Source organism: Colobus angolensis, unplaced genomic scaffold (genome assembly GCF_000951035.1).
Source record: "Colobus angolensis palliatus isolate OR3802 unplaced genomic scaffold, Cang.pa_1.0 Scaffold23, whole genome shotgun sequence".
In the NCBI taxonomy this organism is placed as follows: domain Eukaryota; kingdom Metazoa; phylum Chordata; class Mammalia; order Primates; family Cercopithecidae; genus Colobus; species Colobus angolensis.
This window is the reverse complement of record NW_012115488.1, coordinates 15,539,095-15,562,716: the sequence shown is the minus strand read 5'-3', so window position 1 is coordinate 15,562,716 and position 23,622 is coordinate 15,539,095. Positions and strand designations below refer to the sequence as shown.

Here is a 23,622-nt window from a genome sequence, read left to right as displayed (position 1 = left end):
TAGTGAATGGTTTAATAAAAATAGAAATCACTGGTAATTTCCACCCTTTTAACGATTTCCCTTTAAAAAAATACACAACCAAGATTTTAATGTAAAATATTTTGCTTTAATTTTATTTTATGCCTTGATTAATGAAACATGGAAATACTGATTTTCAGTTTTGGTCACCTGAGGAACCTACCTTCATTTGCTTTTGGAAAAGCCCATTTTCTAAATGATACAATGTTGCCACAACAATGTGCAGAAAGCTTTTTGGTAATAAAAATTGTTCTTTGCCTCTAAGTGGGTATTTGCAATTATTTTCTCCTAACTAGATTGTAAAAAGGCTACTTTAGATCCTGTAGCTTACTCCAGTTATTAGTTATTAACAAACACCCAAGTTTTGAAGATATTTCTAATTAAAAAAGAAGGCATATTCAGAGTACCTTAAATAAATGTTTACTTTTATAAGTGTCTTTAAACTTCTGGATTTTGGTATGCCATTTAAAAATACTTCTAGATACGCATGGAAATTAGTAATACTGCAGCCATATCCTTGCAGACACATCTGTCAGTGTCAAAGGCTTCAAGATTTTTCTTAAAAAAAGAAAACAAAAAAGCAAACACCTCTACTGCCCAAATGGGAGGATTAGATACATAGTTAGAAATCCCTCAGGAAAAGTATTTTTTCTTTTCTTGCTGCTGCCTTAAAAATAGAATAATGACTATTTCTGACGGACAGAGACATAGCATTTTAAGCTGGTGGAGTGTGAAATCCCACAGGTATGTGCATGACTTTCAGAGAGTTATTTGGCGGGGAGGTTAACCAAGATGTGGTGCCATTTATAAGCAGTGTTTTATTGTTTTTGCTTGCCCCGCTGCCACAAGTCAGCTAAGTCACAACAAAAGCCTCAAACTGATGCTAAGGAAGGCCATGCCCTTTGGAAACAAGAAATTCCCAATCTGTTTTATGTTATGTACCTGACATCTTTTCCTGCATTCACTACCAGGAAATAAGAATGAAATTAAATATCAAAATTCTAATCGGTATCAGTGCAATGTTCAGGAAATACTCATTCAGAAAGATCTGAGAAACCATTCAAAGTGGTAGGACATCAGAACCTACTTACACTGCTGTGGGGGAAATGCAGATTTAAAATTATATATATATAATTTTTTTTAAAGCAGAAGTTTCTTTTTGTATTTGGTAAACATAAGTTCCATAAAGCCAGATGCTATACAGTGCAAAGACTAATGTGGCAATAGTTCTAAGGACAAGTTGCTGCTCAGGTTTTATGTACAGATAACAGCACAGTTTACTAACATGGTAAACCAACAGAGTTCAAGTCAGATTAATACCCTAAGGATTAGATTTTATTTGTTATGCTTGAAATTTGCTACACAAGGACTTATCTAACCTATATTTTGCTCTGTTGCTGACTTGATTCAAGTCTCAGTGTGTTCTGTGCTGACTGTAAGATGCACAAGTCCTCACACCTGGCAAAGAAGAGTTCAGGCTGAAAAGGGGTTTGGTGCTTCCTGGTTTGTCCAGGTTACCTGTTATTAATTTATTGTTAGCAGCCCAAGAGGAGATATGTGCCCAATGTACAATATCTTATGTTTGACTTATAAACATTATCCCAAAGCAACATCAAATACAGTTCAAAAGCCCAAGAGGAAAGGGGGTAATGAGAAATCAGAACATTGAAGAATGTTTAAAGCATTGTTTTCCAAACACTAACAAAAAAATTAGGTGCAAACTGAAAATACAAATGAGATTTACAGGCACTGTGTGTAGAATGTGCAAAAATTCGCTTAGCTTTTCTTTTGTTTTTTTTGGTGTTGCTTTAAGAAACTTTATCAAATATATTTATTACAAATATAAAGCTTTCTTTCTCTCCCAATTGAAGGCAATTAAAAAAATTCGAAGTTTATCAATACCCAGTACAATAACACAGGTGAACCAGTCAAATTCATTTTCTTTCTGGAAAAGAATAACAAACCAATATTTAGGATGTTCAAAGGCTCAACAAAAACCAGTCTAGAAATCACCCAGAACAATTGTTTTCTGTTGCCAAAGACTTTTGTTCTTCAAAAGTCACCATCCACCAGCTGAAGTTTTTATATGCAGATACCTTGAAAAATTCAAATAAAAAATGCAGTGAATCATTTAATATGTAATTTTCTTGTTACAGGCATAGTAAATACTACTTAGCAAAAGCACTGTATAACAGACAAGAAGGAATTTCCTATAAGTAAACATGGAAGTGGATTAATAGAATTTTTTTAATTTTGGGAAAAATGTTAGAGCAGTTCTAACTAATAAAGCTCCTTTTTTTATAGGAAATACAGATAGATCATGGTGAGAGAGCTGAACTCGATTTAACCTATATTTATTTCTTTTACGCTTTGGTCAGTAAGTGCTTGTATGCTTTTAAGGCTTACATTAAGCCCTCTCCTTTCTGAAGATTAAGATAAGGGCCCAGCTCTGAAGATCTCAGAAATTCCTTCATCTGTCCAATTTCTTCAGTAACCATAAATTAGAGTCAGACACAGTACTTTACTTTCCGAAATAAAGACAAATAAAAATGGCCAATCTTTTCCTTTGTCCTTGTTCCCAAAACCCTGTAATTTCCACCAGACTCTAAAGGGTACTTCTCCCCACCCCACCACGTATTGGTATTTTGGGGAATACCAATATCCTCATGACATTTTGCTAAGTTGTAACATGCTAATTTTGCTTTGCCACAATAACCCGCAGTAATGAGCATTTGGATTTCAAAGATTCAACTAGCCTCAGATGGTCATTTTAAGTGCCTGGCCTAATATTTTAAAAAGCTTTTAATTAAAGATTAAGGTTTTTAAACATTTCAATAGCACAGTCATCTCATTTAGTGCTTTCGAAGAATGACCGATTACTCTGTAGAGCTTGCAGTATGCATTTCATGCCAACAGTGTAAAGTGAGCATGAATTACTCAAGAGGTGGACTTCACTTCTCTCATCTATAACACACGAACTGGCAGAAGGTCCAGTTGTCTTCAATTACAAATAAACACCCAACTTACCAGATACTTTAACTTGTATTTCTTTCATCATCTTTTGGCTTGGAAGTTTCCTCTGTTGTCTAAAAGGGAAAGCAAAACCCATCCGTGAGCTCTTTCTTTTCTGTATTAAGTATGAGGAGACGGCCTTCTCAGAATTAGGGGACAAAAGGTGGCAGTCAGTGGGGAAAAATAAGATGGTCCTTTCAGTTTCTCTTCTTCATTTGGCCAAAACATGGTGAGTTCTTCCTCCTCAAGTTTATTAGCTAAAAATAACCTTAAGTGATCCTGATCCTCAATGTATCGCTCTCAGCTTTATTGTTTTAAGGCTAGGGTAGGTTACAAAATATGCATAGATGTTCTTAAATGGCAATGTTTCATTCTATGGTGATCCTTCCTTTTCCTGTACATAGGGTCCTGGTTGTCCAGCAAATCCACTCATCATGTAGGGTTATTATGCTTTCTATTATTTGTTTCTATTATTTGTTAAAGGGCTGATTAAGTACTTCATATAACTGAAATTAAATAATAGGCAAATAAGTATTTAATCTGAGATATAATGGCATAATGGTCAATTATCAATGCTGTTTCCTATATCCCTTAAGGAAATCTACTACAGGAAGATTTTAATATATTTTTTAAAAGCTTTGGTGTAACTGGACTATTGTCTTTAAAGCTAGACCTTTAACTCCTCCTTACAGCCATAGGATCACAGTAATAATCATTTAAATCATATGTTCTTGGAATTGGAAGGGACCTAGAAGTTTTCTTATCCCATTTTTATTTCTGATCACAGCTTGAGTAGTTTTAATCATAGGAAGTTTACAACTTCCATGTTCTAAAATCTATATAAACCACATACTATGGTGGTATTTTAATTAGGGCAAGAAACACAGGCAAAACACAGGCAAATTGAGTTGTGTCAAGAACCTTCATTTAGAATATTAAAGCACCAGTTACTTAAAAATATATATATATTTATTTATAATATATATTTTATATGTATATTATATATATATACACATACACACACAAAAAAAATTCAATTACTTTACCAAGGCATACTCTGGAATAGATAGTACTTTAAGAAATCTTTTATTCTAAGTAGATTCCAGTAAGAAACTAAATGACTGAAGTGATAAACCCCACTCTGTGTAACTGCTAAACTAATTTGCAGTGTATTTACTGCTCCATTTACCTTTGCTGAATCCTTCGCTTTACCTCCATTCTTAGGTGCTTTGGAGCTGGAAGCGGTCTTCTTGCACTTATCCTAAAGCAAAGGAAATGTAATGAGACTATGACTATCATCAATCCATCTAGCAATTAACTAGGCTGGTTAAATTAATCCAGACTATTCTGAGATCTCCAATTTAATTAAATAATGGAAGACTTTGGGTGTTTTTTCATGATTTTTTGAACAATGGTGAGTGTTAGAGAATTGTTTAAAGCAGGAGGGAAAAAGGATAAAAATAAGGAGGGAAATGTGGGTGACGCTAATGCTCTGCCAATTCCTGTGATGCATGACTCACCCAGACCTTATTTTGCTAATCAAAACAGAGCTCGTCAATGAGATGTTAAATGTTGGCAAGGGTGTGGAGAAAAGGGAACCCTAGTACACCATTGGTGGAGATGTAGATTGGTACGGCTATGATGGAAAACAGTATGGAGGTTCCTAAAGAAATTAAAAGTAGAACTACTATATGACCCAGCAATCCCTCTTCTGGTTATATACCCAAAGGAGATGAAATTACCGCCTTATAAAGGTATCTGCACTCCCATATTCACAGCAGCATTACTCACAATAGCCAAGATATGGAACAACCTAGTTGTTGATGAATAGATAAAGAAAATGTCATGTATATATACATGATGGAATATTATTCAGCCTTAAAAAATGATATCCTGCCATTTGCCACAACATGGATGGACTTGGAAGACCTTATGCTAGATGATATAAGCCAGACACAGAAAGAAAAGTGATTTCACTTATATGTAGAATATAGGTAAAAGAAAAAGCTCAAAAATACAGAGAATAAAACATGGCGACCATGGTAGGGAACAGGAGGAGGAAATAGAGATATAGGTCAAAGGATACAAAATAGCAGATACACAGAATGAACAAATGTAGAGAGTTAATGTATAACACGAGGACTAAGGTTAATAAAATTGTATTAGGGATTTTTGTTAAATAAGTAGATTTTAGCTGCTTTTGTCACAAAAAAGTAATTGTTTGAGACGACAGATATGTAAATCTGCTTCCCTACAGTAACCATTTTATTATTTCTATGCATCCCAAAATACCATGTTGTAAACCTCAAATATACACAATAAAATTTATTTAAAAAACAAAATAGAGCTTGTCTCTATCAGGACTGGCTTTTGTGTGCCAAAAGAGCAAAAACAAAACCCTGTTTTCAGTGTTATGGAGGAGAAATTAACAATGGAAGCAATCAAGGAAAGCTGGAGCAGGTTACATATAAAAATAAAGTCCATTCACCAAAAAAGGGATTACTTACGAGTTACCAGGGGTGAGAGATAGAATGCTGAGGTGGTCTAAAAATTAAACTACCCAATATGGAAGCACTGACAATTGAGTGATCCAGAGCAGTGCCTTACAACAGCCAAAACAATAGCTACCTGAGATCTGCAGAATTAACTCTTCTGAAAATAAGGAGGTACTCATTTCACTTTTCCTTCTATTTGATTTAGAAGAGGGTGTAGCTTAAGGGAAAATGCCTCACACTTGTTGAATTACACAGTCCTTTCTCATTCACTGTTAATCACGTTTTGAGCACCTGCTAAGTACCAGGCATTTTGCTAATGAGGAGCACAAAGGTAAAAGACACATCACTACTGTATAGAATGCACAGCTCAGTGGTGTGATACACAAGCACAGACAGGTAACCAGAGAGCAAGGAGGGCATGGAAGAGAGGCCTCTAACTTTGGCCTGAGAAGGGAGAAGAGGTAAGACAAGAAAGTCTTCCCTAAGGAGCTGATGCTTGAGCTGTGCCCTGAGGAATGAAAAGTCAACCAGTTGGGCTAAGCAGACAGAAAAGGGGAGGAAGCTCCAGAGAGCAAATGAGCGTAAGAGCACCTGCTGTAGTTAGGCCCCACTCTCACTTTAAATGAACACAGACATAGCATTATTGTGGCACAATGATATAGTGCGGAGATATAAAAATGGTGTCTATGGAAATAACAAAGTAGCAGTTAGGAAATAAGCAGTGTTTTATAAGTGCACTGTAAGTAAAATTATGTAAAATATACATATAGAAAAAAAGGAAATCCACAAAATAATACTGTTTTGGGGGCAGTGGAATTATAGGTATGTTTTCTTTTCTTCATTTTCAGGTTCTCTATGTCATCGTTTGATTCATTCTACAGTTTAAAAATTATAAGGGCCAACCAAGCACAGTGGCTCAAGCCTGTAACCCCAGCATGTTGGGGGGCAGAGGTTGGCAGATAACGTGAGCCCAAGAGCTCAAGACCAGCCTGGCAACATGGCAAAACCCCATCTCTAATAAAAAGTACAAAAATTAGCCGGGTGTGGTGGTGCACTCCTGTAGTCCCAGCTACTCAGGAAGCTAAGGCAGGAGGATTGCTTGAGCCCAGGAAGCAGAGATTGCAGTGAGCTGAGATCACACCACTGCACTCCAGCCTGGGCTACAGAGTAAGACCCTGTTACAAGATAGATAGATAGATAGATAGATAGATAGATAGATAGATAGATAGATAGATAGATAGATAGATAGGTAGATCGATTGATCAATAAAACTTGTATGTATGCACACATAAACACACACACATTTCAAAGAAAGTCTATGTGAAAAAGCACAGTACCTTTGCTGTGTTCTGTGAGGTTTCTGTAGTGGAGGGACAGCTGTCCAGATCTCCTGAGAGAGCATCAATGGGGTCTTGGTCATCTGCAGTTTTCTGAGATATAAGTAGAAATAACCATCAGTGAAGAAGCAGAAGGCAAAATGCAATATGGGGTATTTTCCCACATCACTTACAAATAAAAGATGTTTCTATAAGAAAAAAACTTACTAACATTCTATACTAATAATGATGTATTATAAAGGAGATAGAAAAACAAGAAAATCTTGATGGCTTTTTTTCCCTCTACTCTTTAATAAACGTTGCTTAGTATTCTCTGAGCCTCAGTTTTCTATCCTAAAGGGCTTTTGTGAAGACTAAATGAGAGGTAAACAATGGTCACACACATTTACATGCATGCTCTGGCAAAGTACCAGGCACAGAGTAGGCTTTCAATATGTTTTAGTTTTCTAAAATGCCAAATAACCCTGTGGCTAGAATAAAACAAAATTTAGTGGAAATACGTTCCTATGGTCTTTACCTTTGATTCCTCTGATTTCTTTGTAGGTGGCTTCACTGGTTTGTCCTTAAAAAGAAGGCAGACTATTGGTTAAGCATAGATATTTGTAAAGGTTTACTTAGGTTTAGGCAGTAGAGAATCTATTATCCAATGACTTGACTTGGATAAAATGGAGTGTAGACTTGCAATAACTAATAAACCTGGGTCCCCACAATTTCTTTAGCAGCTTTGCTTAATCACTATTCTTTATAATCATATCTATAGACTTGGGGAAAGCATATGAAAGAGTCCTGGAAGTGAAAGAAACACTATTTGTGAACCTTCTGCCATCATGTATTGTCACTTATAATTCTACTTAAAGTGTTATAAAAAGTTACTTGTATTTTTATATCTTATTTACTATAGTTTATTACACTTAGAAAGTCATCAGGGATTTTTCCAAGTTTCAAAGGCAAGGACCTTAAATAATAAATTTCCCAAAGAATGGAAGCAGGGTGAGTTGGTACTATCAAAGTGGGAAGGGCTCTAGCAGGATGTGGAATTGCTATCTTGTGGAATACTGAATGCAAGCAAGGAGAATTGGTTCCTGTAATAGGAGACCCTGAAGCTGACAGTGCTATTTAAACCAGGAATCATCTCACCAAAATGAATCAGTACAGAAAGAGAAGGGTGTAATTTGGTCTTCCTTGTTTTCTGTTTGATGAACAGGCATGGAAAGGGTTATTTATCATCTAATTGACTCAAAAGTTAGAAACCAAATAGGAAAGAGGTGGGGGACAGGCCTGGTTGACCTACGAAAGACTGGTTTCTATCATGTGGGAGACAAAAGGCCTGGGACTTTTTGGTAGAGAAACAGGATTTGTGATTGGGAATATTGCTTTGCCTGTCTTCACTTGCAATAGTGCTGATGGTGATGTAGAAGAAGATAGGGAGACCCCAGGTCTTGGAGCTGCCTTATTAATTTGCCCTATTAATTATCCCAATACCAGCTCCTTTTCTACTGTCCTTAAACAGAGATTGCTTCCTTTGAAATCCTATCACCTTAGTGATTTTTATAGCCTTTTCTTGAAAGAGAGAATCACATTTCTTGGATTACTCTTAAGCATCAGTGACTGACTGAACAGTATTCAACCCTGTTTATACCACAGAGCCTAGCATATGCATATACAATGATATTGGCTCAAATAAATATTTACCTGCTGGTCAGCTTTGGTGACACATTAAAAGCAGTCAGTCATGATATGTCTTTATGCTATTGTAAAAGAGTACAGCTACTATTTATTTCAAGGAGATTTGAATTGAAAGATCTTTGTAGCATAAATCTGATCTAGCAATTTGCCTCAGTTTACCTGTCCATTATCATCCAGGAGATGTCTGTATTCAGGTGGGATAGTGTCATCTCTTTCTCCAAGCTTGTCTCTATGTTCAGCTTTTGCTTTTTCCTATATAAACAGTGAGCAGATAGAATTAATATTCATTTCCTCTTTCACTTAGAAAATACATTGTCAAATGTAGCATTCAGCATTTGTTGTGCTTTTATGAGGCAAAACATATGGTCTGTTTTTATTTTTTAAGCAACAGAACAACACAGATGACTTCAACAGACTGCTAGTTGGCTAAAATATATAATCCCATATGCTTCTGTATGTCAATTTATATCTGTGAATTTTCTAGCTATAGTTTAAATGGAAATAAATGATTAAATAATTATCCTCAGAAACCATGTTAGGAGATTAGAACCCAAAGGTATAAAACATCTTTTTCTTTTTTTCTGTATGGTTTCACTTTTCTAATTAAAAAAAATCAGACCACTATACTCTGCTATTTAGAGAGGTCATATTTACAACTTTGCCTATTTATAAGCAACTCTGAAGGACAACAGCTCATTTGAATGGGTGTGCTGACTGCTTGTGTTGCATGGGAGGAAGCCATGCATATGCCACACCTACCTCCCAGAATCTCCTCAGGGAGGCTCCGCTGGTGTCTTTGTCACAGATTCAGTGACCTTCCCCTCCAGTGGAGTACAGATTGATTTTTCTACTTCATTATAATTTCATGTTTAAAATATAGGTTAAATTCACATCAATATTCCTATGACAATGACAGAGTCAAGACCCAAGGATTAAAATTTCACTTATTAGTGAATTTTTTTTTTTTTTTTTTTTTTTTTTTTACCTTTACTTTATCCTCCATCGGTTTGTTCTCATCTGGGTCAGGCTGCCTTTGTCCTAGACTATCGGAGAGTTTATCCAAGGCATCATCGAGGTCTTTGTCACTCTGCTAAAAACGTAAATAATGCCAAATTAGTCACTCATTAGCCAAACTGTATCAGAGGCAAATTAGCCCAGGAACTCCATCTTTTCAGGAGGGAACCTGTTTCCTTGGAAGAAAAAGACATCTGGGGCTGGGGCAGGGGCATAGACAGGGTCAGAGAAGAGAAGGCTAGGAATGGAAGATCAGAAGAGCGGCAGCATCTGTCAACCTACTGGGGTTGGAGGGCCAGCACCTTCCACCCACCCTGCCCATCTCTTGCTGAAGATCCCACCAGGTTAAGAAGGTCTTAGCGGCAGCCTCAGGGGCCATATCCAGTGGGTGACCTGGAGGTCACATAAAGGGTCCAAAAGCAAATGAACCAATCATGTGTGCCTTTCATTTAGAAATTAAACACCATTAGAAAACTGGATATGAAAACAAATATCCACTAATGTTGTCAGATGGTCAGGAAGCAGGATTCTGCAACTATAGAGGGTGAGTGTTTCTTTGGTTCTGTGGGTCCTCTCTAAGACTCTAAGATCTTGAGGGGTGCATTTCATAAAGTGCAGCATGACCCGCAGTTTGTGGGAAGCCATGGAGCTCGGCACTGCCATCCTAATACCTCCTAGAACGCAAAACCCCAGAGACAATCTGGGGTCAGGAGAATGGAAGGGGCTTCTCTGCCACACTGGTATGAGTGGCCTGAAAGACTTCAGAGAATTTCTCAACTGGTGGGGAAACCTCTCTTTTCATCTTTAGGAAGCTCATGGAAGCTAAATTGCAGAAGTGGGAGCTGGTATTCTAGAGGAAAAAAATTATAGAACAACAATGTCACTGTAACTAAGATAGCTTAATTCCTCTAACATTTATCTACTATATGATTCAGGCAGCTTATTTAACCTCTTTCAGCCTCAGCTTCCTTGGCCATGAAATGTGAATAACAGTAGTACCTATACTCCTAAGTTGCTGAGAAAAGTAAATGATTGAAAAGGCATTTAAAACAGTACTAGTTGTATGTTAGGGCCCAAAAAATGGTAAATTATTATTAGTATTATTATAGCAAAATCCTAAGTTTTGTTTCAAAATATTTTTCAACACATTGCATTCAAAATTCCACCTCTAAATGAATTCAATTAAAATGTGTTTAATATCTACATTGTATAAGACACCATGCTGAACTCTGTCCAATACTATATAGAACTTTCCAGTTGATTTTCAAAGTGTTTTCACATATACTATCCAGTTCTTTTGATGCCCACAATGGTTCTCAGTGAACTAAGCAGGCTTTTTGGAGGTAAAAAGCTCAGGGAAGCTAAGTCAGTTGTTTGAAAATAAATTGTTAAAAAGTGAATAGAACCCAGGTCTTGGGACTGATAAAGCTTTTCCCTGTCATGGCTTAGTCACATCCACGATCTTCTATTTTCTTTGAAGCAGTTTTCCTGTTGGAGTGATTTTATTACACAGATCTTTGAAAGCATGTCTTCAGATGCTTTCAGTGTATGTAACACTGCTAGTAACAATCTAATAATCTCAGCAAAGAAGGCTCCCGTGAATTATCATGGCTTGACTCTTTGATTTCCCAATATTTTTATCTAAATAAAGCTTTATACCTTGTTTAGTGACATCGTCAAATAAAATGTTAACTAAAAACAAGACTCTCTGATGGGAAATGTGATCAGAGAAGTGTCACTGGAAAACCTACTTCTTAAAGGCAAAAAAGTTTCTGATTGCAAATGTTTACTGATAGCCTATCAGGGCAGAATCTCTGGCCTGAATATTAAGAACTGAAGTGTAAATGGCAGCCTAGGGTATTAATGATTCTTCCTTTCTGTTGCATGGAGACTTTTTTCATTGTGGGTGTGTTTACACACACATGCACACACACACACACACACACATACACACACACGGGGCATTTTACTGGTTTTAAGTGCTTTATTATAATCCAGGATTATAGCTGCTAATGGTAGAGCTGCCCGGGGCCAGGTCTGGGCTTTGTCATTTGTGCCTCTGGATATTTTCAGATGATCCTGAAGCTGACCCAACAGGATGAAAATCCATCAGAATCTCAGACTGCAGCACTAAATATGCTTTGATGCTACATCAAAAGGAATGGAAGCATAGCTGACTTCACTAAAGTTACTTCATCTCCATCTAGCAAATGAGGCACTGTTCTCAAGCAAAGGAGATGGGGATCTGGTTTAGGGCAATCCCTTTATAATTTGATGTGCTGTGGTCTCCTCGGTAATGTATAATTTGGTATTGCACAGGTGATTAGTCAAGGAAGTCTGGAAAAACTTTGGTCCCACAGCCTTGCCTCACAGCATGTAAATAATTAAAACAATATTGATGCTGAGGTTCTTCTACAGCTGGTAGGAAACTGACAAATTTTTACTGGTGTGAATTGGAAAGAAAACAATGCTATTCCATGATATGTTGTAAAATGTTTGTAGAAGCTCAAACACAACAATTCCATAAAATACACTTGAGGTTAAATAATGGGTAGTAAATTATAGAATGTATAAGAAAAAATATAAAGGAGAAAATCAATTATCAGGAAAGCTAAAGAACTTTTCAAATCTAGTAATTCAAATATAGACACAATGCACTTTATTGCACTTTCAATTCTTATAAAGCGACAATATTAAGGTCCTTGACTATGTGTACAATGTTTTCACATATATTGTTTCATTTAATAATTTCAAAGTTAATCTCTGCCATCTCCCTAAATCATCAGTCTCGGCTCTTCTGAACTAGAAGGTGCCTGATCTTCCTAATGATTCTGCCTATTTTCATTTGCTTTAAACAGGTGCCCTATTTTCTTTCTAGTTGTGGCTGCGCAAAAAGAAATATTTATCTCCCAAATAAGATGTGCTGCTTACCGAAGTATCACGGGGTGGGGCTCCAGTGTGGGTGGTTGAAGCTGGGGTTTGGGAAACCACTTCAGAGATGGCAGCAGCAAGTTTAGCATCTTCAAATTTCTTTTATGGAAAAAAATTTTATTAGTGACATGTTGTATATAAAATTATGACCACAATGCCATCACTTAACTATAACTCTTAAAGATAGCTTAATGACTGTTTATTCTCTTGATCCAAATAGACTCATAACATATAATTTTAGAAGAAATTTAAACTCTTTCTTCTCTATTGTATTATTTTATACAATTTCCTATTTCTATTTCCTTCTCATATTGATTATTCTAAATACTATGCAATAATATAATAACTTAGAGTTCCATGGTTTGTTTACACATTTCCTGTTGTACATTTAGGTTATTCAAAGTTTTCAGCTCTTTTAAAATTGCTCTGAATAAGTTCTAGTGAATAAGTTATGGTGCTGGCTATATTTTGCCAAACTGCCCTCTCAGATGTTGCTAGGAATTCATACTGCGAAAAGCACTGAATAAGCATTCCTGTTTTCCCATGGCCTTGCTTGCCAGAATTTGACTTTTATTACATATTTTTACTTCTGATAATCAGTGTAAAATGATATACTACTATTGCTTGTATATTGTGGTATATGGTGTCAGGTTTCAGGGGTTTTTTTTCAATGTTAAATATTATTCTAGAAACTTTCTGAAATAATTTCTGTTTAAAAAATATTGAATATTTGCTTCATTTCAAATACTCCCTTTTGACAGAAACCTTAGGTACAACTGTTGATGAAAAACCAGAAAAAAGTCCAGAACTCTTTGGTGACTCCAACTATGGATAGCTTATTTTGAAAAAAGAGAACTGCAAATTTTACCAAAAGATGGAGAAAAGCACATTACAAAGATACCAACATTCAGAAATTTATTGCAGCATGTTATTATTGGAGATTATTTAAACTAATTTAGATAACTATAAGATACTTATTGTCCGTTTATACCCTGTAAAGCAGTTTTAGAATGTACTATTTTAGGTAATCTAAAATGTACTAAATTCATTTTCAGTTATGAGAAATCTTTGCTTATATGACAAACGAAAAGAATAACAAGTTGTCAAATGAAAAGAATGACATATTGAAACATTTGTATTGTCTCTTCTTAATCTATCTGATTGACTTATTATTTAAGCCTTTTAATACTAAGTATGAAACAGCCTATGGTCTGGAAATTTGTTTTGCAAAGCTATATGTACATGTTATTTAATTCATCTAACACTACACAAAAGCCTAAAATGATTTTTCACTCTTTTTAAAAATACTAAATCATTTATGTCCATTTCTCAATTTTTCCATTGATCTATACTTTGAGTTTGCCTTCTCAACATTATTGTATTTTCTATTTATTATTACTGTATAACATATGCTAGTGTTTAGTTGGACTAATCTTACCTAAAAGTACTGAAAAACGCTTTTCAGTCTTTTTTCATATTTTATACATTTATTTTTCAAACATATCATTGAATAATTTTATTGAGTTATAAAAAGTATCTTATTGCTATTTAATAAAAAATTAACATAAAAATGACTTGAATTGTCATCATTCTTTTTAAGATATTTAGTTAAACTGACTTAATGCATGGCCTTCAATTTTTTTGTGTCCTTATTTTTCTGATCATTTCTCCTTTTGTAGTTTACATAAGTCTGATCTCATATTAATTACATTTTCTCATCTGTTGTTACTAATAAGCATGGCATAATGTTACTTACAAATGTATTATCTACAAGTAGTGCTATCCACAAATATATTCAAATGTTCCCTTTTAAAGTTTGTCATTTCTTTTTCATGTGTTGTTAATGATTCCTCCATATGATAATAAGCAGAAATGACAATAAACTTTTCATAGTTTCTGCTTTTAAGGAAAATGCCTCCAGCATGATATTGAATATTTGATTCTGAAAACTAAAGACTCTTTAACACATTAGGGGATTGCCTACTTTTTAAAACGTTTTTATTTATAATATGAGTATATGTAAAATTTTAAATAGATCTTTTACATGGACATAAATAATTGTTTCTATTTGATATACCACTACAATATATTGACAATTTTCCCAATAATCAATCAATACTTATAATGGCAAATAATTTCTTAACTGTTTGTTATATTCTATGTATGTTGTATGTAATTTTTACATTTACATGTTTAAGTAACTTTAGCTGATACAGTTATATTCGTCACATTTTAAGATTAGCATCATAATTACTCATAGAAGCAACTATGTGACCCCATCTTTTTCATGACATATTTATCCACATAAGAACTGAGTGTTCAACAGCTGTAGGAGTCATCTTTAAACCTTCAGTAGAAGGAGAGTTTGAAAACCAATGCAGTATTTTCTTCAGTCTTTTTTTTTTAGGTTTTGTGAATTATGCAGTTTTATAGTTTGTTTAATCTTAGAAAACTGTTGTACATAGTGTTTCCTAATAATTTAGTTGTACTCTGGTACTGATTATTGTATCTTCTCTGATTATTGTATTTACGTTACATTTTATTAGTAAGATTATTTTCTCTATTATATTTACCAGTGTTTTGTAAAATGTTAAAAATTCATAAAAACCAACTGACTATTGGCGTTAAACTAGCAATAATTTAGTTGATCTCATACATTATTGTATTACTCTGTTAAAATTTAATTGTATTTTTTGTAAGTTTTTTTCCTCTTTTGCATTTGCTAGTATTTTATAAAGTATTTGTTATTTCAAAAGAAACAACTATTGGCCAGTTAACTTTCATGCTGCTAGTTTCATTTCCTGGTATGCTTATTGCGACTTTGTTTTCGGTGGTTACCTTATTAAAACTCTTAGAAATTTCAGTTGAAAATTCAATAGCATTTGGTTTATCAGGTTTCTCTTTTTCTCTATCTCTATTATTGATGAAGGCATTTATGACAATGTGTCACAAGAATACTGCTTTGACTGTTTCTCAAAGATTTTTACTTGTAATATCTTTGATGTTTTAAAATAGTCTATTATCAATGTGATCTCAGTATTATTAGGGGAATAGTTTTAAGTGTTTCTTTTTACATAGCATTTCTGTTCTATTTTATTATCAAAGAGCATGGAGCTACTTTTTTATAGATGAACATTAATTATGAGCCATATGTGATACTTTTCCCCCGAAGTTCTTGAAACTTTCCCTTAAATAACTTCCTATTTTGAATATTTGGTTCTCATGATGATTAGTTATTTCTACTTTATTAACTATATTGTTGACACTAATGTTTCCTTTGCTAATTTTCTAAGATTTTTTTTTTTTTAATGGTTGTTTCATCTCACCATTTCACTGCCATATATCTTTGAGGGGGGCATATAAATTCATTGTTACTTTTTCCAAATCTTTGAATTTCTAAAAGAAAAAACACCCCTAACTATTGTAATAATAATAATGATAGGAGGAGGAAGGGAATTGAGATCTTGTTCCCCACTGCTTGTTCATCTGTTCTGCATCAGTGTAATGCTATGACTCCACATTCCCGGGGTCCTCCTCACAGTGTATTCTTCACCATGTCTTACAGTTTCTAAATCAAGGCTGGAGTGCTTTGCTGTGATGCGGTCTGTATGGAAGAGGATGAGAGGAAGGTCATGGGATGAGGTGACTGAGCAGCATGATGCTTTTATAGGGGTACAGAGAAGAACATGCTCTGGTTAGCAAGCTCTTCTTTGAGGGGCTTTATTGCTTCATTCAGCAAAAGCAACAACTTCAGGCAATTCCAAAGAATCATTATTTCTTCTAGTTGTCATTCTGTCTATTCTCCAACTGATATAAATATATTTTCCATGCCACTGTCATAGAAACTGTTACAATCGCTTTTCTAACTGACTGCTAATAATACATTCAGTGGTTTAAAAACTGAGTTCCCAATAAATAGGACTCCCAGACTCCACAAGAAAAGGTTCTGCAGTTATTAAGTTTGGGAACTCTAACAGACTCACTATATATTTGCATATAAAAATCCATGAAAATCCTACAGTAGAGAAACCTGCTTAACATTACCCAATATTGTCCAAACTTTTCAAGTAACAGAGTTCCCTTTAAGGGACTCTATATTCCACAGAGAGCTAAGTTCCCTTAGGAGGCAATTTGGGAAATTATAAATTGTAGAAATATCAATCGGTAAACTTGTCTGAGGAGTAATTTTGGATAAACTTACATTTAAATTCTCTTTTCATAGGGGTACTGGTACTTGATATTAGTTATACTACTAAAAGCATCCACTGTGTTGGGACAATATTTCATGGTGCAACACATTTTTAATGGCTACAGTGGGTTGAGAGCCACTAATTTTATGATTGTTCCTGAGTCCCCTAGTCAGATTCTAAGTCACCAGTTTCCATTTATTTCTGCCACTCTAAAACTAAAGAAATAGGCCAGGTGCAGTGGCTCACACTTGTAATCCAAGCACTTTGGGGGGCCGAGGTGGGTGGATCATGAGGTTAGGAGATCGAGACCAGCCTGGCCAACATGCTGAAACTCCATTTCTACTAAAAACAGAAAAATTAGCCGGGCATGGTGGCGCATGCCTGTAGTCCTAGCTACTCAGGAGGCTGAGGCAGGACAATCGCTTGAACCTGGGAGGTGGAGGTTGTGGTGACCCGAGATTGCGCCACTGCACACTCCACCTCCAGCCTGGATGACAGAGCAAGACTCTCTCTCAAAGGAAAAAAAAAAAAAAAAAACTAAAACTAAAGAAATAAAACCAAGACTTTTGGACTTACAAGAGATGAAGCATTTTGTGGACCAGAGAAGTCCTCAGACAAAGCATCCAGAAGGAAGTCTTCACTCATGGGCTGCAAGGACCAGGAAATGTATCAACAAACACCATTGCAATCAGGGCCAAAAGGAAAAGATATCCTTAGAGAAAACTGGTTTGCTTACTGGAAGCTGTTCCTTAGACTCTTTCGGCAGGAGTGGCTTTCCATCTTTATCCTATCCGGGGGGAAAAACATGGCATGAAATCATTTTACATTTTATCCAAGGTATGAAACCTTGCAAACATTACAAAGGGCCTACAGGCTATACTTGCTGTCATACATTTTAAATTAGATCCATCATGTCAGGAAATAGATTCTCTCACCAGAGAATAAGCTCTAATTAGTTCATGTCAACAAACAGCTCACAAGCACCAGGCATTCCCGAGTCACGGGGGCTGCACAGTGGATGGGGTATGGCTTGTGACCTCAGAAGCCCAGACTATCACAGGAGGAAAACGTGCAAGTCAGCATAGTGTGGTATGTGGTGCTGTGATTGGAGTTTGCAGGACAGTGTGGGACAAGTCCTTTACCTACATGGGGGTGGGCTGGTTAACCTTGTAAGCCACGCATCTAACTCATAGGCAAGGACTACATGCCAAACCCTGACCTAAGCATTGGCAATACAACAGAAAATCGCAAAGACAAAGGTCTTGCCCTCAGGGAGTTTAACCTGTCGGTGAAACGCTCTGCAACTTATGGTTCAGATTATGTCAAGCTATAAACGACTCCAGGTGCCACATTTGAGTAATAGGACAAAATGAAGAAAGCATGTGGGCTCTTTAGTAAAAGAAGATCTACATACTAATAGTAAATTCCACTTATCCATCTACACAAAAATAAGTAAATACAAAGATATACATATATATTTCACCTGAGAAACTGGTTAAGGTTGGTATTTGTTTCGTTGAAAATGTGAAGTGCAGTGGTTTAGAGGTACAAGCTGAGTATCCCTAATCTGAAAATCTGAAAACAATTTAAATGCTCCAAAATTTGAAACTTTTGGAGTGCTGACCTGACAACTCAAAGGAAATGCTCACGGGGGCATTCTGGATTTTCAGATTAGGGCTCCTCAACAGATATAAGGCAAATATTCAAAAATCCAGAAAAGTCTGAAATCTGAAACAGTTCTGGTCCCCAGGCATGTCGGATGAGGGATATTCAACTTGTATCACCTGCTTCCCTCATGACTGACTTGTGCCTTCTGACCATTCTTCAGGTACAGGGGAAAGCTGAACCTGTGCTTGTTCTCTACCATCTCTTAGCTGTAAGGGCAGAAAATTTCCTAAGTGATGCCTGGGACTCTGGGGGCACGTTTGCTCCCTACTCAAACTGAAATCGATTTTCCATCACTGCGTCATTCTGTATCTGGAAGGGGAGGTTGTGTCCTGCCCTTGGGGAGCTGAATCTCACTGAGGAGACCTGATGGGAGCATAGCTGGTGAATACCAACACAGGATTTAAATGAGATGAAGCTATTGCCTGAAAATATCAATAGGTAATTACTACTGTGTGAGGTAAGTCAGAGGAGGATGAAATGACTACAGAATAAAGTGATCAGGGACAGTGAATCAGCTGCTTCCTTAAACACTGCTACTAAATTCAGTAAAGGGAGACAGCAAATCACCAACCAATCACCTATCATGAAGAGAGTTTACCTGCACTTGACCAGCCGCTAGTGAATGGGCACTCAGTGGAGACAGAACGTGTGGCTCTTAGCATGCTCTCTAGGAACTTTGCAAAGCAATGTACAAATGAGCCCAAATTAATAGAAAAACTGTGGCTGCAACTGAATTGTAAAACACAGGAAGCAAATATAAAGGTATCCACAATAATAAACTTTCAATCATGGAGAGCTCAGTCTAGTTTCTGTGTCTGCTAAATAAATGGGCTAGTGCACATGGATGGTGAGAAGCAAGAATTTGATTTTCTAGAATTGTTAATGAAGTTTCATTGAATACTCTTTTAAATCTTGGCCTGCTACAAAGATGACTGACATTTCTTCAATTGTCCATGAATCTGCCTCATTTAAGTGACTGCACTTAAACCACAAGACTCATACTGGGGTCTTCCCCTTTGTTCTCTATAATCTGTACTTTCAAAATAGAGGAAATGGGGCAACTTAACACTATACTCAATGTTAGATAGGTTCTCTTATTTTTCCAACTTACAGCTGAAAGTTGCTAATTTTTCTTATATAAAATAACAGTTCCTTATTTTAGTTTTTTTCATTTCTTCTTTTGAGTCAGGGTCTCGCTCTGTCATCCTGGCTGGAGTGCAGTGGTATGATCATGGCTCACTGCAGCCTCTACCTCCTGGGCTCAAGTGATCCTCCCACTTTAGCCCCCCAAGTACCTGGGACTACAGGCACTTGCCACCATGTCTGACTAATTTTTTTGATTTTTTGTACAGACTGGGTCTCATTATGTTGCCTAGGCTAGTCCTGAACTCCTGGGCTCAAGAGATGCTCCTGCCTTGGCCTCCCAAAGTGCTGGGATTATAGGCATGAGCCACCATGCCCGGCCTATTCCTCATTTTAGTTCTCCTATCTACATAAGGTTTTTAAATATTTCTGGTATTGTAACAAGCTGTGGGTTAGAAAGGAAAACATTAGGCAACCTAGACATTAGATTTCTTTCACTTGAGGATCAAGTCTAATTAGGAATATTTTAGCTTTGTATCTGGTGTTCTAACACTATTAGGAGTAGACTAATACTATTTGGTGTTTGAAATACAAAGAAACAACATCTCTGTATTCCAGGTCTGTTCCCAAGTCTCTGTGTTCTGTGTATGAATTCAGTATGAATTAAAATAAAATAGAAAAAGACTCCAGTCTGTTTACCTTGACTTCTTCTAATCTATAGTCAGGGGGAATTGTTTCTTCTTTTTCACCAAGTTTTTCACGGTCTTCTTCTTTGGCCTTCTCCTGAATAAAAATTATACCATTTTCATTGTTAGCATGTTTTTTCTCCCCATAAAATTAATGCCTGAGTGACTAGATTTGAGGTAAACAAATTTGTCATTAGGTTAGGAAGTACATATGGCCATATGCTTAGTGTTCCTACAGCAACTTAATCTGGCGGGTTCAGGCACCAGCAGAAAGCCTGCTGGGCTGCAAGGCAGCTGTGAGGAGCAGCAGGCATCTGCTGCTTCCTTCCCAAGTCCCAGCAATGTCAATGCAGGTGGGCAAAGATGAGACTCAGGCCTCTGGTCTGTGCATGTCGTCCATCCATGGTGGGGGTTCAACAATGCGGCTTATTCAGGTTTAGCTTATTAAACAGGATGTGTGCAATAATAGAAAAAGCCAGCTGATCATGTTTTACGGGAAATATAAAAAACAAAACAAATGACTAACTTATTTGCAGGGGGAGGAGGTGATCAATGATAGTTATTTTCCAGAAGCATCTCAGTTGCCATTACCTTGACTTTATCCATCACAGGTTTTCCATCTTCTGGATCTGCTTCCTTTTTCCCCAGGCTATCAGCCAAGGCTTCTACAGCATCGTCTGGCACTGTGCCCTTCTGAAAGTGCATTAGTGGATATATTAAGTAGGTGGTTAATCACTCCCTTTAAAACATATGCTAGCAAACAATTCAGAAAGGCGTATCATTGTTTCACACAAAAGGCACATGTTATCTTTTAATAACTTATCAACTGAATTAGAATCTATGTTTAAAAAACAAAATGTTTAGCATTTGAGCAAATTTCTTATATTAAACAAATTATATGTTGATACTGTGAAACTTACAAGACCTGACCCACAGTTGGTTTACAAATAAGAAAGACAATGGATTGAGGTGTACCACAGAGAAGCTGAATACCAGGAAAGAAGAAAGACGTGGTCTTTATGGAGATCATTCCACAGATGGCACAGGAAAGACTTTCAGAGCCCACAAGAGGCCATTCCTCTCTATTTCCTGTGGGACAGCCTGGCTCATCTCAGAAGAGGAGGCTCGGATGCCTGTTTTCTCCACGGGGCTTCTACTGACCAAAGGATTCAGGGCTGGTTCTGGAGACTCTGCCTATGACCAACTAACCTGAATGGCACAGTGAGAACTGTCTACTTGTGGTCTGATTGTTCAAAATGAAATGTGCCCCCTCAAAATGCAATGAACTCTGGCCATGCTGGTATTTAAAATGACATTGGATGAACACAGAGGACAAATAGTGTAAAGGGAAAATAAAGCGAATGATCTGTACATCAGTGGCTCATAAAAATCAACTTAATGATTCATGACCAGGACTTTTCTTTTTTAATGAAGAGAACAGGACCAGGCACAGTGGCTCACACTTGTAATCAATCACAGCATTTTGGGAGGCCAAGGCGGGAAGATTGCTTGAGCCCAGGAGTTTGAGACCAGTCAGGGCAACACAGTGAGATCCCACCTCTACAAAAAGTTTTTAAAAATTAGCCAGGCATGATGGTGCATGTCTGTCCTCTCATCTCCTCAAGAGGCTGAGGTGGGAGGATAGATTTGACCCCGGGAGGCTGAGGCTGCAGTGAGCCGAGATCATGCCATTGCAGTCCAACCTGGATGACAGAATGAGACTCTGCCTCAAAAAAAAAAAAAAGAAAAGAAAAAAGTGTGAAAGAGTGTGTGTATATGTGTGTGTGTGTGTGTGTGTGTATTTATAGTGCATCATGCACAGAAGGGATAAATACTATTCTTTAAACTGTTGCTTCCAGTGTATGGGGATGGGATTGCAATATCAATGAATTTCCCACTGGTTTCTTGGTCAAACAAAAGTGTAAAAGTCCTTGGGTTAAACAATCTCAGAGTTTAATCTTATTATTAAAATCTCTGACCTCACAATGAGCACCTATTAAAATTTTAGGGTAAAAGTATGTTTCTGTTTTATATTTTAGCCATCATTTCAAGCAAGAAAAGCCTTTTTTTCTGATAAACTGCGCTGCAAAAGGAAAGATCGCCAAAGGGAGGGAGCCTAGGAAAGTGATTTAGCACCACCTAGTGGCTGAACACTGTATGCGTTTTATTCCCAAGAGCTACAAAAAAAAAAAAAAATCCCTGAGGTTTCTAACCTGTTTGGGATTATACCTAAATTAAGCATTAAGTAGTAACAGCTGCAATAATCTAATCAAGGACATCAAGAGTTGCACTGGTACCCAAGTCTTATCCAAGCAATGTGAGTTGCTACATGATTTAAGACACCTGCTCACACTATAATTCTGTTTTCTCATACTGTATGCTACAAAATCCTTGGAAACCACTGCTTCCGCAGACCTGTGCCCTTTGCCAACCTCTTGCTTGCTTAAGAAATTACTGAAACAGTTAAAGAAAACCTAGGAGAAGAAGCAGACTTAAGAATGAAGGAATCTGGAAACAGGAGTAAGGACTAAAATTTCTATTTCTGTAATATTTGATATTATCAAATTCAACAACTACAACTCAGGTCTCTGGGTTTCCTTAACAAATTTTCTTTTTATACACACAAGAACCACCCAGGGAACGCATTCATCTCCTTCCTCTGGTCTGTCTTCCTTCAGCTCTCTAATCTGCATGCCTTTCTTGAATCCTCTGACCTTTATTACACCCTACAGCTATTCTTTCTGGCTTTCGAGGGTGTCACAATCCCAGAAATGCCAACTGCCTCAGTGACAGTAACCTTGGCAACCATGGCCAGAGTTGGTGGAGTTGAGGCCCTGGAAAGGAGGATGAGGAAGGGGAAAACAAGAGCCTTTTTTGTTTTGTTTTGTTTGCTATCTAACAATCCAATGCTCAGCTCTACAGTCAGGGTAAAGTTGAGAAGGAATTGAGCCCTCTAAGGCCCTGGCAGTCACACTTGGCAGATGAGGTAGGTGGTGCAGGTGCAGGTTTTGGTTACAAGAGTTCTGCTGGGGAATGCTGGCTATTGTTGTTTTGACTCCAATCACGGCCTCTGTGCCTGCTTTCTTCACCAGAGTCCTTCTAGAGTCTCCCCTCCTCTCCTGTTCTTTACCACTGTGGCCTGGCACCCATGTTGTAAAAAGTATCCGAAGAGTACCCTGAAACCCCCCAAAACTGGGGAGGTCTCATATCCACACTAGGCTTGAAGACAGCTGAGAGCAGGGGCCATATCTTTCATCTCAGCTGAGGCTCTGAAACATTAAGTGGATCAAGGTCAACTCAGAGCCTCATTTCTCTCATCTATTATAGGAGGATGATCAGGACAGACTTCATAGTGTCCTTGTGAAAATTCAATGGGAAGACACTGCAAAGCATTTAGAACAATGGCACAGTAGATGATGAAAGTTAGGTGTTCAGAGGGAAGAGGTACTAATTCTGCAGTAATGAAACATAATTCCCTCAGATGTTATTCCCTGAGTCAAAT

The 23,622-nt window shown here is 36.9% G+C and overlaps 1 protein-coding gene across 1 annotated transcript in view; it reads right to left on the bottom strand.

Moving 5' to 3' along the window:
* Nucleotides 1-1,507: 1,507 nt before the first annotated feature.
* The window catches only part of CAST (calpastatin), a 114,010-nt gene continuing 91,895 nt past the window's right edge, over nucleotides 1,508-23,622 (bottom strand). Inside the window, exons 19-33 of the mRNA XM_011944320.1 lie at nucleotides 23,349-23,369; nucleotides 23,021-23,259; nucleotides 22,745-22,834; nucleotides 20,712-20,813; nucleotides 20,134-20,217; nucleotides 17,420-17,470; nucleotides 17,260-17,331; nucleotides 12,494-12,592; nucleotides 9,534-9,638; nucleotides 8,708-8,800; nucleotides 7,380-7,424; nucleotides 6,863-6,955; nucleotides 4,220-4,291; nucleotides 3,046-3,104; nucleotides 1,508-2,114 (exon numbers count right to left, since the gene is read on the bottom strand). Of these exons, the coding sequence (XP_011799710.1) occupies nucleotides 3,054-3,104; nucleotides 4,220-4,291; nucleotides 6,863-6,955; nucleotides 7,380-7,424; nucleotides 8,708-8,800; nucleotides 9,534-9,638; nucleotides 12,494-12,592; nucleotides 17,260-17,331; nucleotides 17,420-17,470; nucleotides 20,134-20,217; nucleotides 20,712-20,813; nucleotides 22,745-22,834; nucleotides 23,021-23,259; nucleotides 23,349-23,369 (1,217 nt within the window). The 3' untranslated portion in view covers nucleotides 1,508-2,114; nucleotides 3,046-3,053. The remainder of the gene's footprint in view (nucleotides 2,115-3,045; nucleotides 3,105-4,219; nucleotides 4,292-6,862; nucleotides 6,956-7,379; nucleotides 7,425-8,707; nucleotides 8,801-9,533; nucleotides 9,639-12,493; nucleotides 12,593-17,259; nucleotides 17,332-17,419; nucleotides 17,471-20,133; nucleotides 20,218-20,711; nucleotides 20,814-22,744; nucleotides 22,835-23,020; nucleotides 23,260-23,348; nucleotides 23,370-23,622) is intronic.